A 16,085-nucleotide genomic window follows, 5' to 3' on the forward strand; every position below is an offset into this window, starting at 1 on the left:
TGTCCAGTAGAGCTCTTAATCCTCCTATCTAAATGAAATTTTGTATCCTCCGATCACCATCTACCCAAACCACCCCCCCCAACTACCCTAACCCCTGGTAACCACCATTCTACTCTCTTTTTCTATAGGTTCAACTTTTATAGATCCCACATGTAAGGGAGATTATGTGGTATATGGTTTTCTGTGCCTGGCTTAGTTCACTTAACATAATGCAATGAGATATTACCTCATGCCTTTCAGAATAGCTATTATTAAAAAGACAAAAAATAACAAGTATTGGCAAGGGTATGGAAAAATTGGAACCCTTGCAAACTGTTGGTGGGAATGTAAATTAGTACAGCCATTATGAAAAACGTACGGAAGTTCTTTAAAAAAATTAAAAATAGAACTATCATATGATCCAGCAATCTGACTACTGCATATAAAAACATTGTTAATGTCTGAATATACAAGTTTAAAACATTTGAGCATGTGGGTGACATAATGATATAAATGAGACTCAATAAATAAAAGTATAACACAATATGCTCAAACCTGAAACATACCTTTTCTTAATATACTATTCCAAATTTCTAATTATGAAAAATGTGGCACAAGTTGTAATTTCTTTAAATCACATTTATGAATTCAATAAGCAATTTTTTAAAAAAATCACACATTTAAAGAAGAAAATGATAATTTTCTGATGAAACACTAGAATTATTCAAACCACAAAACAGAAACATGTACAAAGTTTAAAAACATTATAAAAGTTGTACACAAATTAAAAAATTGAAAACTAATAGGCATCACTGTTGCTTGGGGCTCCAATCAGATAATAGGCATGTGTGCGACAGAAGCACAGTGAGCAAGGGGGGAGAGAGTAGTAGAGGAAGATATCAAAGAGGTGGGGAGTCAGATCACATAGGGCCTTACAGCCTATTGAAAGTATATTGGCTTTTTTACACTGAGTGACATGGGAGCCATGGTAGAGATTTGAGGAGCCAAGTGACATGATGCTCCTGTTTTAAACGGATAATTTTTCTGTGTTAGGAATGTACTGTAGAGGGTCATGGGTGGAAGCAGGGGGACCAGTTAGGAATTGTGGTAGTCCTAACGGTTCTACCATTATTGCAGTAATCTAAGTGAGACTTCAACTAGTGTAGTACCAGTGGAAGTGGTAAGAAATGGTCGCTATTTCAAGTATCTTACTTTGAAGGGAGAGCTAATAGGATTTCTTGATGAACTGAATGTGGAATATGAGAGTGAGAGAGAGAGAGAGAGAGAGAGATAATAGTAAAGGACAAATCCACAGTTTTTGACCTAAGTGGATGGATGGAGATACTGTCAACTGAGAAGGAGAAGACTTTTGGAGGAGCAGGTTTGGATGGGAATATCAGCAGTTCAGTTTGGTATACATTATTTTGAGAGGTCTATTGAACATACAAAGAGAGATATTGATTACAAAGTTAAATATGAGTCTCAAGTTCAGATGTGAGGACTAAGCTGGCAATACATTTAAGAAGTGTGAGCATACAAATGGAATTGAAAGCCACAGGACTGATTGCAATCAACAAAGAAGGTAATGCAGATAGAGAAAAGAAGATGTCCAAGAACTGATCCCTGGGCCTCTCCAACATTTAGAGGTTGAGGACAGAAAGGGGAATCGTCAAAGAAGATTGAAAAGGAACAGCCTGAGAGGTAAAAGGAAAACCAGATGAATGTTGAGGAAACAAAAAAAAAAAAAAAGTATTTCAAATTAGAGAGAATGATCAACTGTATCAAATGCTGCTGATAGGTCAAATAAGATGAGAACTGAGAATTGACCATAGAATTTAGCAGCATGAAGAGCTTTGGTGACATTGATAAGAGCAGTTTTAATGGAAAGGTGGGATAGAATCCTGGTTGGAGTGAATTTAGGAGAGAAAGTGAGAAGAGAGCAACTGGAAACAGTGCGTATAAACAAAATTACTGCGAGGTGTTTTGCTTCAAAGGAGAGTAAATAAATGGAGTGGTAGCCTAGCAATAGAGATAGGGTCAAGAGAAGGTTTTTGTAAGATGGGACAACATGTTTGTATGTTGCTGGGAATGCTAAAATAAAGAGAGGAGAAAATTATTGCAGCAATATCTGTGAGTAGGTGAAAAGGAATAGGATCTCATATACAAGTGGAAAGATATAGACATGAAAAGTTCATCTACGGTGACAGGAAGCAAGACAGACTAGGTGAGTATACATACTGAAAGTTAGGTAGGCCTGCTGCAGTGGCTCACGCTGTAATCCTAGCACTCTGGAGACCAGCCTGCGCAACAGAGAGACCCCCATCTCTTCTAAAAACAGAAAAACTTAGCTGGGTATGCTAGCACACACCTGTAGCAGGATCGATCGCTAGAGCCCAGGAATTTCAGGTTGCAGAGAGCTACAATAATACCACTGCACTCTAGCCCGGGTAACAGAATGAGACCTTAACTCAATCAATCAATCAATCAAAGTTAGGTAGATGAGGTGTTGGGAGCCTGTGGAAGTCCTCTCCTGATTTAATTTAACTCAGTAAATTTAGCAGCAAAGTCATTCGCAGAGAATAAAGATGGGGAAGAGTTCCAAGTTTGAGTGGCAAAGTAAAGGTGTGAAATAGTCATGTGTAGTATAGTTGAGGGAATGCAGTAGGAACATATAAAAGATTGTCTAAAAACATAAGAGCCCACTTGAGGCTTCAGAAAAGGAATCTGTGTCAGAATCATTAATAGGGAAATACTGGATTAGAATAGGCAAAACCTGAAGGACAGAAGGAAGATCAGTTAGGAGACTATTTTAGTAGCCACAAAAAACAACTAGAGAGGAACATTGTCTAAAGTAGGGCAAGAACAGCTGGGGGATAACTGAGGACACAGATATAATGGTCATTATTATACAAAAGCAAAACCAATGGGATTTGGCAAGCAATTAGAAGTAACTGGGAAAATGAATGGAGTGGAAGATGGTGCTATAGTGTTGTACTTCGAACTGGATATGGCAGTGCCACTGATGAACTCAGAGAACTATTTCTATACTGCAAAAAGTCGTAACCAAATTGGTCAGCAACTTAAAGCTGTACGTATAATTTCTGAGTAAAGAGAACAAAGATTTAAAAAGATTAAAAGTTTATAATCTCAAGGAATTTTCTATTTTTGTTGTCATTGTTTTCAGCAATTAAGATAGGACAACAGAGGGACATCTAGGTGATCAGGGAATATTGATGATTGAAAAAAGAATAGGGCTTATATGATAAAGAAAGAGAATGCTATAAACATTTATAAAATTGTTTATATAGAAAGCTTAGGGTGGGAGGGGGGTGAGTGACAAAAAATTACCTATCAGGTACAATGAACATTATTCTGATGACAGGCACATTAAAAGCCCTGACTTTAAGCATTATACAAGGTGTCCTGTAACAAAAACATTTTGTACCCCCTTAATATTTTAAAATTAAAAAATAAAGAAAGTATATACGTGAGGCACTATTTTAGCAGTATCATTTCATTTAATCCTAAAAATAACTATATTAAATATACCCTCTTATATGTTTTTACAGTAAAGGAAAATAAAATTTAGAGAATTTACATAACCTCCACAAGGTGATGCAATTAATGGCAAAGCCAGAAGTCAAACCCAAGTCTGAATGACCCCAAAGTTCAAGTTCTTAACCACTATACAATACATGCTCTGTAAAATTAAAGGCCTTGGAAAGGCAGTATAGGTTGTTTAGCTTCCAAGGAAAATTTAAGAGTTAAAGATCTTAGAGGTGGAATTGTTCCAGAGAACGACACAGTCCAAGGTATGGTCTGAAGCAGCTCAGGAAATTTCACCCCAAAATTCGACTCCTTGGTGTAAAGAGTATCCTGAATTAAAGGCCCTTAGAGATCAACAGGCCCTTGGAAGAGGTGTTCCCTCTATCTGCATAACCAGATGGACTCATCAAAAGAACAACTAACTTCCCTTCCCTTCTCTATTATCTCGATATATTGTAGGGGAAAAAAAGATTAAGATTGCAACCAGACCTCACCCAAAGGAAAAAAAGATCAAGATTGCAACCGGACCTGACCCAAATCATTTTAAATATCATACCTGTCTCTCACGTTAATTTAATTTGCAAAGAGAATCACTTACAAGTCAATCTCTTTACCCCATCCATTCATCCTCCCTAGCAACCATTTATTGCCCCTAAACAGAATTACCTATATTCCTCATCACCCCTCCCTTCTAAAAGGATGGTATAAAAATATCTGGATCCCATTGGGATATTGGGTAATCACTCTGTGATTCTTCCCATGCCCATGGTAAATAAACCTCTACCTCTTATTAATCTGCCTTAACTGTGAGTTGATCTTTCAGCAAACTTTTCAGAAAAAGAAGAAGTTTCCCCTTACCCCCACAAGTCGTACCTATAATTAGCTAAACATACAAATGCAGAGGTTAAAGTTTAGGATATCATGAAACTAAGAGCAAAAATGTACTGAAGGGATTATCAACATAGTAGTTGAAGTCACCAAAATGAGTAGCAAGGGAAAAGGACAAATGGATAGCCAGGTGCTATCATCATCAAGGAAAGTCAGCAGATAACAGACTTCACAAGGGAAAAGGTTGTTGAAAGATGGTTCAAAGAAGATGGCATGGAGCTAGCAGCAGGAAAAAGGGTGTACCATAAGATTAGGAGGAAGAATTGAAGAGGGTGAAAATGCCAGGACTTGTTCCAGAGGAAAAGCTAAATGCCAACTGTGGCTAGATAGAAGGAATAGTCAAGGAAAAGTTTAAAGATAAATGGAATTTTTGTTTGTATACTTTCCACAACTTTCAACGAATATATTAAAGGCCTGCTAACTCTTCTAGGTGGAGAGAAATTATGGGGGTGGGGAGAGGGGTGGTGATAAGATGTTCCACAGTGGGCAGAGTAGAAGGATCAAGATTTCAGATTATTAACCTTTTATTTTGGTGCAAGGGGGCCTTTGAAACTCTTGTAGACCCTAACTATAGATAAATAGGCATCCACAGAAAACTTACGGTGATAAGTGGGATAGAATTTTAAACAAATTGAGTCATGAATCAGGATCTCCAGTTCTCTGGTCAAGCTAACCAATGTAATATGGTCCGATGCTTCATTTCTCCACTCTTCTACCATAAACTGCTGAATACTCAAAATATTATATTCATTACCTAAGAAATAATTTAGACTGCAAGCTATAAAACATAAGAAACATACTAGAAAATGTAGGTCACATGACTATTGCTAATAGAACACACCTGGATAAATTAATTTCTCTGTTCCCTCTATTGTTTCTAAGCCTCTGCTCTCTCAATTCTACTTCACACACCCAACAAGAAGCCTTGTGCTATTTTCAGCAAAGTGGACATAGGCCTGTTTTGCTTTATAGAAATAGGCACACAAATTAGTTAACTGAAAAATTGATTCAATGTGCCAGAGACTACTAAATATTAGAGAACAAAGATAAATAAAACTGCCCCCACTTTTAGGAGCTCATAGTAGAAGAGACAGACAGGTAAGGATGCTTTAGCTGAAAAAAACAGATACTTTGGCAGATAGTTCTATCGTATCTCCTTTACATAATATAAACACAGTCCACACAAACACACCTACTTAAAACCTAGTGCTATTTGGGGCACATACATTTTAAAATTACAATAAAATTAGGTGTCTAACTTACCATCATTTTTTCAAAGAGATCCAGTACTTCCTTTTCTGACAAATTCGAAGACCGTTCATCATATAATGGCTGAGCTGCAGGAAACTCACTCATCGCGACTTGAGAATCAATAGGATGTTGAATAAGAGGTTTTTCTTTTTTGACAGTAGATTTTCTAAAACTTGTAATTCGGTCACGCTGCAAACAACAACAAAAAAGCCATAAGAAAAAGATCAAGAACCACGAACATGAAGAACTGAAACATCAAAATGGTACTTAGTATAATATATATATATATATATATATATATATCATTATCATCTTTTGACAAAATGTTTTAAGCAGCAAGCTCCAGTTAGAGATTGTACTATTTTGAAACCTGGAAGTAGCTCTTCAGCCTCAGAAGTCTGGGGGTAAAAAGTATTCCTCAGAAGTAAAACTTACTCCCTTGTCATTTCTGTTTTGCACAGTAAGTCGGTAAAAAAAGTCTCAGATCAAAGTCCTGCTGGTTGTTTCAGGGAGAATGTGTCGTTGGTGGCAACTTTAAAATTATGAAGAAAAGAGAAAGAAAATAAAAAGAGCCACTGATACCCAATTCTAAGGGGAAATTATGGTAATGTTTCTCTTCTTCAAAGTGGCAAAATTTGTGATAAGTATATATGAAAAATTTGTCAGTGTAGCAGTACAGTGGTTAAGAGCACGGACTCTGAAGCCAGACGACCTGGATTTGAATGCAGGCTCTGTCATCTGCTAGCTGAGTAACCCTGTGAACAGTCTCTCTATGACCATTTCCTCATCTCTAAAATAAAAATAATGATATTACCTACACCATAAGGTTATTGTGAGATTTAAATAAGTTAACATGTTTATTGCCCTTAACGGTTATTTATTATTATTGTTGCTGTTACTATTACTATTTTCCCCCAACTTTTTCTTTCCTGAAACGTAGGACCAATGAGGAAGCAAAACAAAAATTAAAACATCACTTTTTCTACTTACTGGAAATATAACAAACAAAAATGTCTTCTTCCAGGCCGGGCGCGGTGGCTCACGCCTGTAATCCTAGCACTCTGGGAGGCCGAGGCGGGTGGATCGCTCAAGGTCAGGAGTTCGAGACCAGCCTGAGCAAGAGCAAGACCCCGTCTCTACTAAAAATAGAAAAAAATTATATGGACAACTAAAAATATATATATAGAAAAATTAGCCGGGCATAGTGGTGCATGCCTGTAGTCCCAGCTACTCGGGAGGCTGAGGCAGGAGGATCGCTTGAGCCCAGGAGTTTGAGGTTGCTGTGAGCTAGGCTGACGCCACGGCACTCACTCTAGCCTGGGCAACAAAGTGAGACTCTGTCTCAAAAAAAAAAAAAAATGTCTTCTTCCTACAAATACTATTAGGAAGAACTTGCTATTTTATGGATATTGACTTTGAACCATTGATTCCATGTACAATCTCTAATAATTAGCTTGCTATTTCACATAAAGTGAGTTAATGACTTCAGTTCCATGTAAAAGGCCATTCTATTTTAAACCATGAAACATTAAACATCAAAAATTAGTAATGTACATAAAACTGAATGCAACTCAGTTTTATTCAGGTTTCTGTTAGGAAGCACATGCATTCCATCAGCTCCCGTTAAATAAGCAGACATGTTAGACATGAGGACAGTACATCTTCATTCACTGCCGTGTTGCCAGCGTCATTATAAATTACTTCAACAGTACAAAAAGCATCACAGTAATTATTACCACAGCATATGTAAAATTATGTTGACCCCATTAAAAGAACATACCTTTTATTTTATTAATTCAAAGAACACTTTTTGTTAAGTAAAAGGTGTACTTTGAAACAAATACGACCAGTTTTAAGCAGCTTATTTAGGTTTACGAAATTGATTTGAGTACATGGTTGCTTACAAAAAGATTATGTAAATCATAATATTTTAGAGCTGAGAAGAAACTTGAAAAATCATCTAGCCCAATTCCCTCATTTTGCAGAAAAAGTGACTTGCCTAAATTCATAAGCCCCTGGTTCCTATTCCAGTCTTCACATTAACTTAAGATTCATTACTTTGAATCACCTTGAACTATATTTTCTAATTTTCTTGTAACACTTTGAGGGAAATTAAGTTGGTTTAGATATGTAGTATATCTTCAAACAACTCCAGAAAAAAAATTAAGTAATCCCAAATAAGCTGAGCCAAATTTCAACAGTCAATTTTCACTAAGAAATACGGTGGACATGAAAGCATTTAAATATGCAATTGACCATTAAATCAACATTATCTCTTTTCCTTTCCCTTCCTATCACTTAATATTTACTTTCACAGTACTAGCTTTTTCACTGAGTAGCATTACTTACATATATATTTGATCTTCCACTATGTCCTTCACTTTTTTATCTAGAAAATTGGCTTTTGATTTCAGCCACATCTTGGTAAGAAAATGAAGTTAAGCCACATGTACCCTCATCTCCTTAGAGGACTAACACTATTTTACATTATTTGTAGATAGGTAATATCACACAGAAAAAAAACTGACACTGCTTAAAATACTATTTTAAAAGTTTAGCTATAAAAGGACACATTTAAATTTTGAGCCCATAACTTTTAATAAGATACACTATGATAGACTCAGCTTGAAAATATTTAAGGTTTTTAAATGTAATAGCACCTGACTAACATAATGAACTAATTTCCTATTTGAAACTAATTTCCTCCAATATTAATGTTTAATATAGTCACAAGGTATTTGGCTATCAAAAAAGAAAACATCTGTGTTTTCCAGAGTCTAGATTTATATAGAGATTTTAAAAAACATTTGGTTAGGGTATATATCAGGAATGATATCAAAATTTTGTTAGGATCTCATAATTGTTTAGGTTAATATTCAAAAAAGAAAATCTAATCTCTTGACAATTATTCCATTCTACTGTAATTTATAAACATCCAGACATTTTATATCTTACATACATCAATGCTTTAATGTCCACCCATTTTAATTAAAAGGCAACATGCATAAGTAATATAATAACGTGCTGCTAAGACCACCTTACCACATCATCTGCCAAAGTTTTTATTTGAATGTTCTATTAAAACCAAAAGGAAACAAACAAAAGGAAGAAACATCAGTCAGATAAGAGAAATTCATTGATCAAACAACAAAATAATAATAGAATAATTCTTTTATATTATCAACTGTAAATAGTCAACAAGAATTAGAAAGTTCAAATATATAAAGAATACATTATTAACAAAAGGGAAAAAAAACTTTTTAAAGATTTAAAAATAACGGTTTGTCGGGGGGGGGGGGGGGTATCCATTTGTTTTTAAATATGGCTCCCAAAGTCCTAAAGTGAGATCTGGATTAGATATCACTACCACAGTGTTCAAATGTAAGAAAAGAGACAACAAAATCATCAGCACTTGCAGGTTTTTTTGAAGTTTTGAAATGAATAATCATGTTTTTAAGATACCAAAATTAAACAACATGCACAATAAGAAAAATGTCACATTTAACGGTAGTAAAATATAATAAAACAGGTTGGTCTAAGAACTCTGTTACATGTGATGAATATTTAAAGGATATCTTTATAAATGCTCTAAATAAAATTGAACTTAGTGATTCTATTAATATACACCCATTTTTCAAAAACTTCCAACACTGTTTTTTTGCATTTGGTTTTCTAATACTGAGAATCACTGGAAATGGTTGATTCTAGTTAATAAAATATACTGGGGCTAATAAAAACTATCACATAACATACATGGGCACTACTATTTGAAGAATTAGAGTACAACACAATACTAAATACCTAACAATTTAGTAATCTTCCATGACTCAGAAGATACTTCAAGACCTTACAATAACACACAGTGGAGTTCTTATCATATTGTAAAATATGTTATGATACCATTTAGGGGTGTGACCAGGAAAGAAGCAGATTTTTTTATTGTATCTGTTAGGAATAGAATTTAACCCTTCTGCCACATCCTATACATTTATTTCTTACAATACAAGCTGAATAATGTTTACCAACTTGGTTATGAATGCTCATATCCCTTTTCACTAAAAAAAATGTGGTCTTTTAACTGGTGGGGAGGATTCCATTATGATTTTTAAGTAAGTGAGAATTCCCTGATCTTAGAATCTCAGGAAATTGTCTTCAAATACCACCAACCCAGTGCTGTTAAAGATCATCCTCCCCTAAATCAGCCAGGGCAAATACACTAATATATTTAGCTCTTTTTCTACTTTTAATCCATTGATTCCCTCAGGGATCTAAACTTCTAATCTCTGTACTATGTCTTCATCACATCCTGCTGACAGAAACCCCAACCAATCTTTACTGCCTAGGAAACAGGGGGGGATTATTTATATCAGAACTGAAGCCACTTTAAGAAAGATGAATTCACCCTATGACTCTCTCTACCAGGTATTTTCTCTCTAATTTTTCTCGTGAGTTACAGAAAACTGTTTTATGCACAGTGACAAGCTTTGTGATTTCCTGTGACGCAAAATCAGAGAAAGAAATGACAAAGTATCAAAAATGCCTCAACTAACCCTGCTACCATCCGGATGTGTGCCTGTCCACCTGCGTTTTTGAGACAGATGATACAATTCCTCAAGCAACTACTGCTTTCCTTGTCTTCCCTTCCTTTGGGGTTATAAAATCCAGATTAGAAACACATCTATATCTCCAAAGCAAGAATGTAAATTAAGGGAAAATCTGACTTGCTTTAGTCAAATTCTCTAAGTTAAGGTACACATGTTTCTAAAATGCTTCGAATTTGTATCTCAACTGAATACATGTTGACGTTTAATCATGTAAGACAGACACAAGAAAAAAGAATTGCTAGTAATATTTCTACCTGGTCTTGTGGGAAGAGACTTAAATCTTCTTTTCTCCCCACTACTGCTCTCTTCTTTGGAATTAACATACTTTTGGTCCATATTAAAACACACAGTATGAAGTTAGAGACTATTAGGGTTGGATAGAATTTGAGACAATCTGGTCAAAGCCTCTCATTTTGCAAATAAGAGGGTAACATTTGTTAGTGGTTCTGCCTGCATTCCATTTGGCTGGGTTTAAGACTTCCATGTCACCTTGGTCTCCTCCTTCTCCTTCATTCCCAATAGTCAAGCAGTTGTCCAGTCCCATGATAATCTTTCTGCAGTCCACAAAGATATGGCTCAAGTCATCATCAGCGCTTACCTAGATTTCTGCAGTAACCTCCTGTCTCCCTGTTTCCACCTTTGCTCTCCTACAGTTAATTTTGAACACAGCACAAAAAGTGATACTATGAAAACCGAAGTTATATCATGTCACTCCTTGGCTCAAAACTTTGCAAGGGCTCTCTGTTTTCCCTCCTAATACAAGTCAAAGTTGTTACAATGACCTACAAGGCCCTCCTGATCTGCACACTCTCCATATGCCTCAGACCTCATCTCCTACTACTCTCTTCATTCACCCAGCTCCAGTCACACTGACCCCCTCATTGCTCCCCAATAAGGCAATAAGCAACATGCACTGGCTCTTCCCTCTCCTGGAAGGCTCTTTTCCATATGGCTTATTCCCTCATCCCCTCTTTCAAGGTTTTGCTCAATGAAGCCTATCCTGTCCATCCTATTTCAAATGGAAAACATCTGTCTCCTCCACACATTCCTGCACTCCTGACCTGCTTTAACATGCTCCACTTTACCTTTTTTCAGTAGAATTTAGCACATTCTAACATAGTCTATAATTATTATTATCTTGGTCTGTTTTTCCCACTAAAAATGTGAGCTCCACAGGACAGGGATTGTTGTCCGTCTGGTTTAGGGATGTACACCTAATACCTAAAGCAGTGTTGACACACTGAAACTCCATAAAGACTATAAAGGACTATCACATTCCCGTTCATAAATATTCAATGCCTGTAGACCTACAGAATAAATACAAATATCCTTAATATGGCATTCAAAGCCCTGTATGACTCAGCCCTAGGCTACCTTCCACTTCTTCCCTCATGATCCCTGTGCTATAGAAAACAAAAGTTGAAATCCTGTTCACAATGCATATGCCATCATGTCCTGTTTGTGCCCCTACTGCTCCCTCTGACCTGGAATGTCCATTTTGCTAGATACACTTCTATTTCTAGGGTTCTCCTTGACTTTAGAGTTTTAGTTGTTGATAAACCAAATGTGGACCCCCTGGTCAGAAATAATACCAGAGAAGGATTGTGCTGTTTATTTTATTCCTCTTTTTTTTTTTTTTTTTTGGAGGCCGTGTCTTGCTCTGTCGCCCAAGCTAGAGTGCAGCGGTGAATGGTGTCATCATAATTCATTGCAGCCTCCAACTCCTGGACTCAAGCCATCCTCGTGCCTCAGCCTCCTGAGTGGCTGGGACTATATGCACGTACCACAATGCCCCATGATGCCCAGCTAATTTTTCTATTTTTTGTAGAGATAGGATCTCACTCTTGCTCAGGCTGGTCTTGAACTCCTAGCCTTAAGCAATCCTCCTGCCTCAGGCTCCCAAAGTGCTACAATAACAGGAGTGAGCCACTGTACCTGGCCTGTTTATTTTATTCTTAGAGAATTGTTTAAGCCAAGCATGGTAGTACATGTCTGTAGTCTCAGCTACTTGGAGGCTGAGGTGGGAGGATTGCTTGAGCCCAGGAGTTCGAGGCTGCAGTGAGCTATGATCAGCCTGAGCAACAAAGCAAGATCATATCTCAAAAACAAAAAAAATAATTATTTTTTTCCTAACGGACATCCTCTAGACTGATGGAGTACCCCAAGGCACATAGGAAATTATACTCATGTAAAAAATTATCCCAATTACTTGTGATAGAGAACCATAAAGAAAAACACTGCTTCTGATTTTCTGATTTATAAATTTCATTCAACCACAGTGTGTATATCCTATATAACTGTGCACATTTAACCTAATATGGATATTTCTCATAGATTTCCCTCATGTAAAAATCTGCTTTCATAAATATTCCATTTCACAAATATTATAACATTATTTAGAACTCTACAACTGTTCAGAAAAAAAAGCTACTGAAAAGGAAAATCCTTTTTTTTTTTTTTTTTTTTTTTTTGAGATAGGATCTTGCTCTGTCACCCGATCTAGAGTATAACAGCCTCATCATAGCTCAAACTCCTGGACTCAAGCGATCCTCCTGCCTCAGCATCTTGAATAGCTGAGACTACCTGCGTGGGCCACCATGCTCGGCCAATTTTTCTATTTTTGTAGAGACGGGGTCTTCCTCTTGCTCAGGCTGGTCTCAAGCTCCTAGCCTCAAGCAATCCTCCCACCTTGCCCTGCCAAAGTGCTAGGATTATAAACATAAGCCACTGTGTCCTGCCTTGAAAAGGAAAATCTTTAAGCAGATATGAAGAGGTTGAGTTTCAGAAGAGGTGATTTTTGGCCACTGTACATTAAAAATGAATTGAAATCATTGTATAGGGCCGGGCGCGGTGGCTCACGCCTGTAATCCTAGCACTCTGGGAGGCCGAGGTGGATGGATCGCTCGAGGTCAGGAGTTCGAGACCAGCCTGAGCAAGAGCGAGACCCTGTCTCTACTAAAAATAGAAAGAAATTATCTGGCCGACTAAAATATACATAGAAAAAATTAGCCGGGCATGGTGGCGCATACCTGTAGTCCCAGCTACTCGGGAGGCTGAGGCAGTAGGCTCACTTAAGCCCAGGAGTTTGAGGTTGCTGTGAGCTAGGCTGATGCCACGGCACTCTAGCCAGGGCAACAAGGCGACACTTTGTCTCAAAAAAAAAAAAAAGAAATCATTGTATAAGTTATAATTAAATGTTCTGCAATATAAAACAAATTATTTCTGCCACACAATTGTCTTTATGTATTAATCAAAAAAGAAAGGTACAAAAGGACTTGAGAATAACAACAAAAACACCCAAAAAAGTTCAGAGAACCATAAAGAGTTGTGTTTTGATAAGATTAAATCACAGTAATTTTTATGTGAACTAACCTTTAAGACACGTTTGAAATGGTTGCATAGTATTAGAATACATTTTCATTTATAATGATGCTCTTCAGAGACAAGCTCTCAAATTTGATCTGAATGTAATTTATATAGATGGGTGCATCTCCCTTTCACACTACATACAAGTAAACATATGTGGATTTTACTCCTGTGTACAAGCTACAGAGCTACTATGGAGTTAAAAAAATAAAGAACAAGAAACAAAAATGACCCCCCAAAAAATCTTATTAGAGTCACACCCCTGAATTAAAAGCACTGATTAAAGTCATTTTAGTAAGTTTTTATTATGCAAATCTAATGATAATAGTCATTACAATGAGGATATATTGCACCAATAAGTATAGTGACCATATATTTTCATTAAAATCAACTCTGGAAAAGCAATAAGACTGTGCATTAGTCAAGCAATCAGAGTTTATTAAACTTCATTTATGATCATCTATATTAAATATAACTTAGTAAAGTATTATATGAGTATTGCATAATTATAAAAGTATCATGCCAGAGCCTCAACCCCTTAAGAATAAGAGAAATGGCTGCCTTACTTATAAACTCTAACGCTGAAGTTCTGATTGCAATGCAAGAGTCATTATTGTAAGAAAATTAAGTTTTAATTTTCTCAATCAGGCAAAAATTAACAAAAACAGCAAGATGTAAAGATTCAACTCTCTTATGGATAATGTTACATGGTAATACAATGTTTTATAAACATTGCGCAATTACTCTGGTACCACAGAATTTGGACAACTAAATTGCATATAATTCAAAAGTCTCACCACCAACTCAAAAACTTATTGAACTCTATTTGACTATTTTTCTTCTCTTTTAAAGAAAATGAATAGGCTGGGCATGGTGGCTCATGCCTGTAACCCTAGCACTCTGGGAGGCCGAGGCCGAAGGATGGCTTGAGGTCAGGAGTTCAAGACCAACCTGAGCAAGAGCAAGTCCCTGTCTCTACCAAAAATAGAAAAAATTAGCTGGGCATCATGGGGCATCGTGGTGTGTGCCTGTAGTCCCAGTCACTCAGGAAGCTGAATCAGGAGGATCCCTTGAGCCCAGGAGTTGGAGGCTACAGTGAGCTATGATCATGCCACTGCACTCCACTCTATTTGGGGCAACAGAGTGAGACTCTGTCTCAAAAAAAAAAAAAAAGAAAGGGAGAGGAGAGGAGAGGGGAGGGGAGGGGAGGGGAGGGGAGCGGAGGGGAGGGGAGGGGAGGGGAGCGGAGGGGAGGGGAGGGGAGGGGAGGGGAGGGGAGGGGAGTAAGTTGTCAATTACAACAATTATTTATCCAGCTTTAGGTTTCTTGCTCTTCAAGAAGGGCAGAGACAATAGGACGAGGAAAACCACCCTCAATTCAACTGAACAAATATTTGAGCATCTACTATGCACCTGCTCAGTGTTGGGCACTAGGAATACAATGGTAAACAAGGTAAGCATGCTCTCTTCCTTTATGGAGGTTACGGTCTAGTTGAAGATCAGAGGAATGAAAGAACAATTACAATGTAAAGATTCTGAGAGCTCTGATAAGGTAGTACCCTATTATAAACCTCCATGTGTTTTCCAAGTTAGAAAGGACCTTGAGGAAGGCAATCAACATCAACCACTGATCCAGGGTTTGATTTCTCTGGACAACATCTCTGCCCAATACCTATTCAGATCAGCAGCAGTCACAGAGGAAAGTAGTTACTACTATTCAGGGGCCTGTCTTTCAAGTTTTCAAATCCTGTACTCATTCTGAACTTTAAAAACCAGTAAGACCAATCAAGACAATTCAAGGTCATTCAATCACCTGGTAACCAAGCTGAACACTCTGTTCAAGTATTCATAAACTATTTTTTTTTTTGGTAGTTGAGTACCGAGAAAGCTATCTGTAATCTGATTTTTAGAACTGAGCTCAATGTAGACGTTTGACTCTTTCGGGGGTGAAGGGACAACTTCTCCTCCTCAAATTAAGAAGAAAAGCTATGCAAATTTTGTTACCATGCACACAGGGAAAATCACAGAATGATTGCCCAATATCCCAATGAGAATCAAATACTTATATATCTTCATTTTAGAGGGGAGGGGGGAGATGAGGAACATAGGTAATTCCCCTGTTGAAGGGCAATAAATGATTACGAGGGAGGATGAATAGATATTTGGGAGAATGAATGGGGGCACAGATAGATTTGTAAATCATTCTCTTTGGAAGTTCTTTTTTCCAGCAACAGAAATTGAGGTAATAGGGACGGAAAGACAATTGTTCTTCTTGATGAGTCCCTCTGGTCTTTATGGAGATAGAGGGGAAACTCCTTCCAATGTCTGTTGATTTCTAAGGGCCTTTAATTTAAAATACTCTATACCAAGGAGTCATACCTTGGGGTGAAGTCTTCTGCACTCTTTCAATTCTAAGATGACATTTTGGAAAACAAATTGTGGCTTTTACAC

At 37.1% G+C, this 16,085-nt stretch overlaps 1 protein-coding gene across 1 annotated transcript in view; it reads right to left on the minus strand.

Annotated features, from left to right (window-relative positions):
* Positions 1-16,085, minus strand: part of DIAPH2 (diaphanous related formin 2) — an 803,657-nt gene that overhangs the window by 746,489 nt on the left and 41,083 nt on the right. Inside the window, exons 2-3 of the mRNA XM_069462797.1 lie at positions 8,707-8,739; positions 5,677-5,853 (exon numbers count right to left, since the gene is read on the minus strand). Coding sequence (XP_069318898.1) covers positions 5,677-5,853; positions 8,707-8,739 — 210 coding nt within the window. The remainder of the gene's footprint in view (positions 1-5,676; positions 5,854-8,706; positions 8,740-16,085) is intronic.

This window comes from Eulemur rufifrons, chromosome 30, assembly GCF_041146395.1.
Source record: "Eulemur rufifrons isolate Redbay chromosome 30, OSU_ERuf_1, whole genome shotgun sequence".
Taxonomy (NCBI): Eukaryota; Metazoa; Chordata; class Mammalia; order Primates; family Lemuridae; genus Eulemur; species Eulemur rufifrons.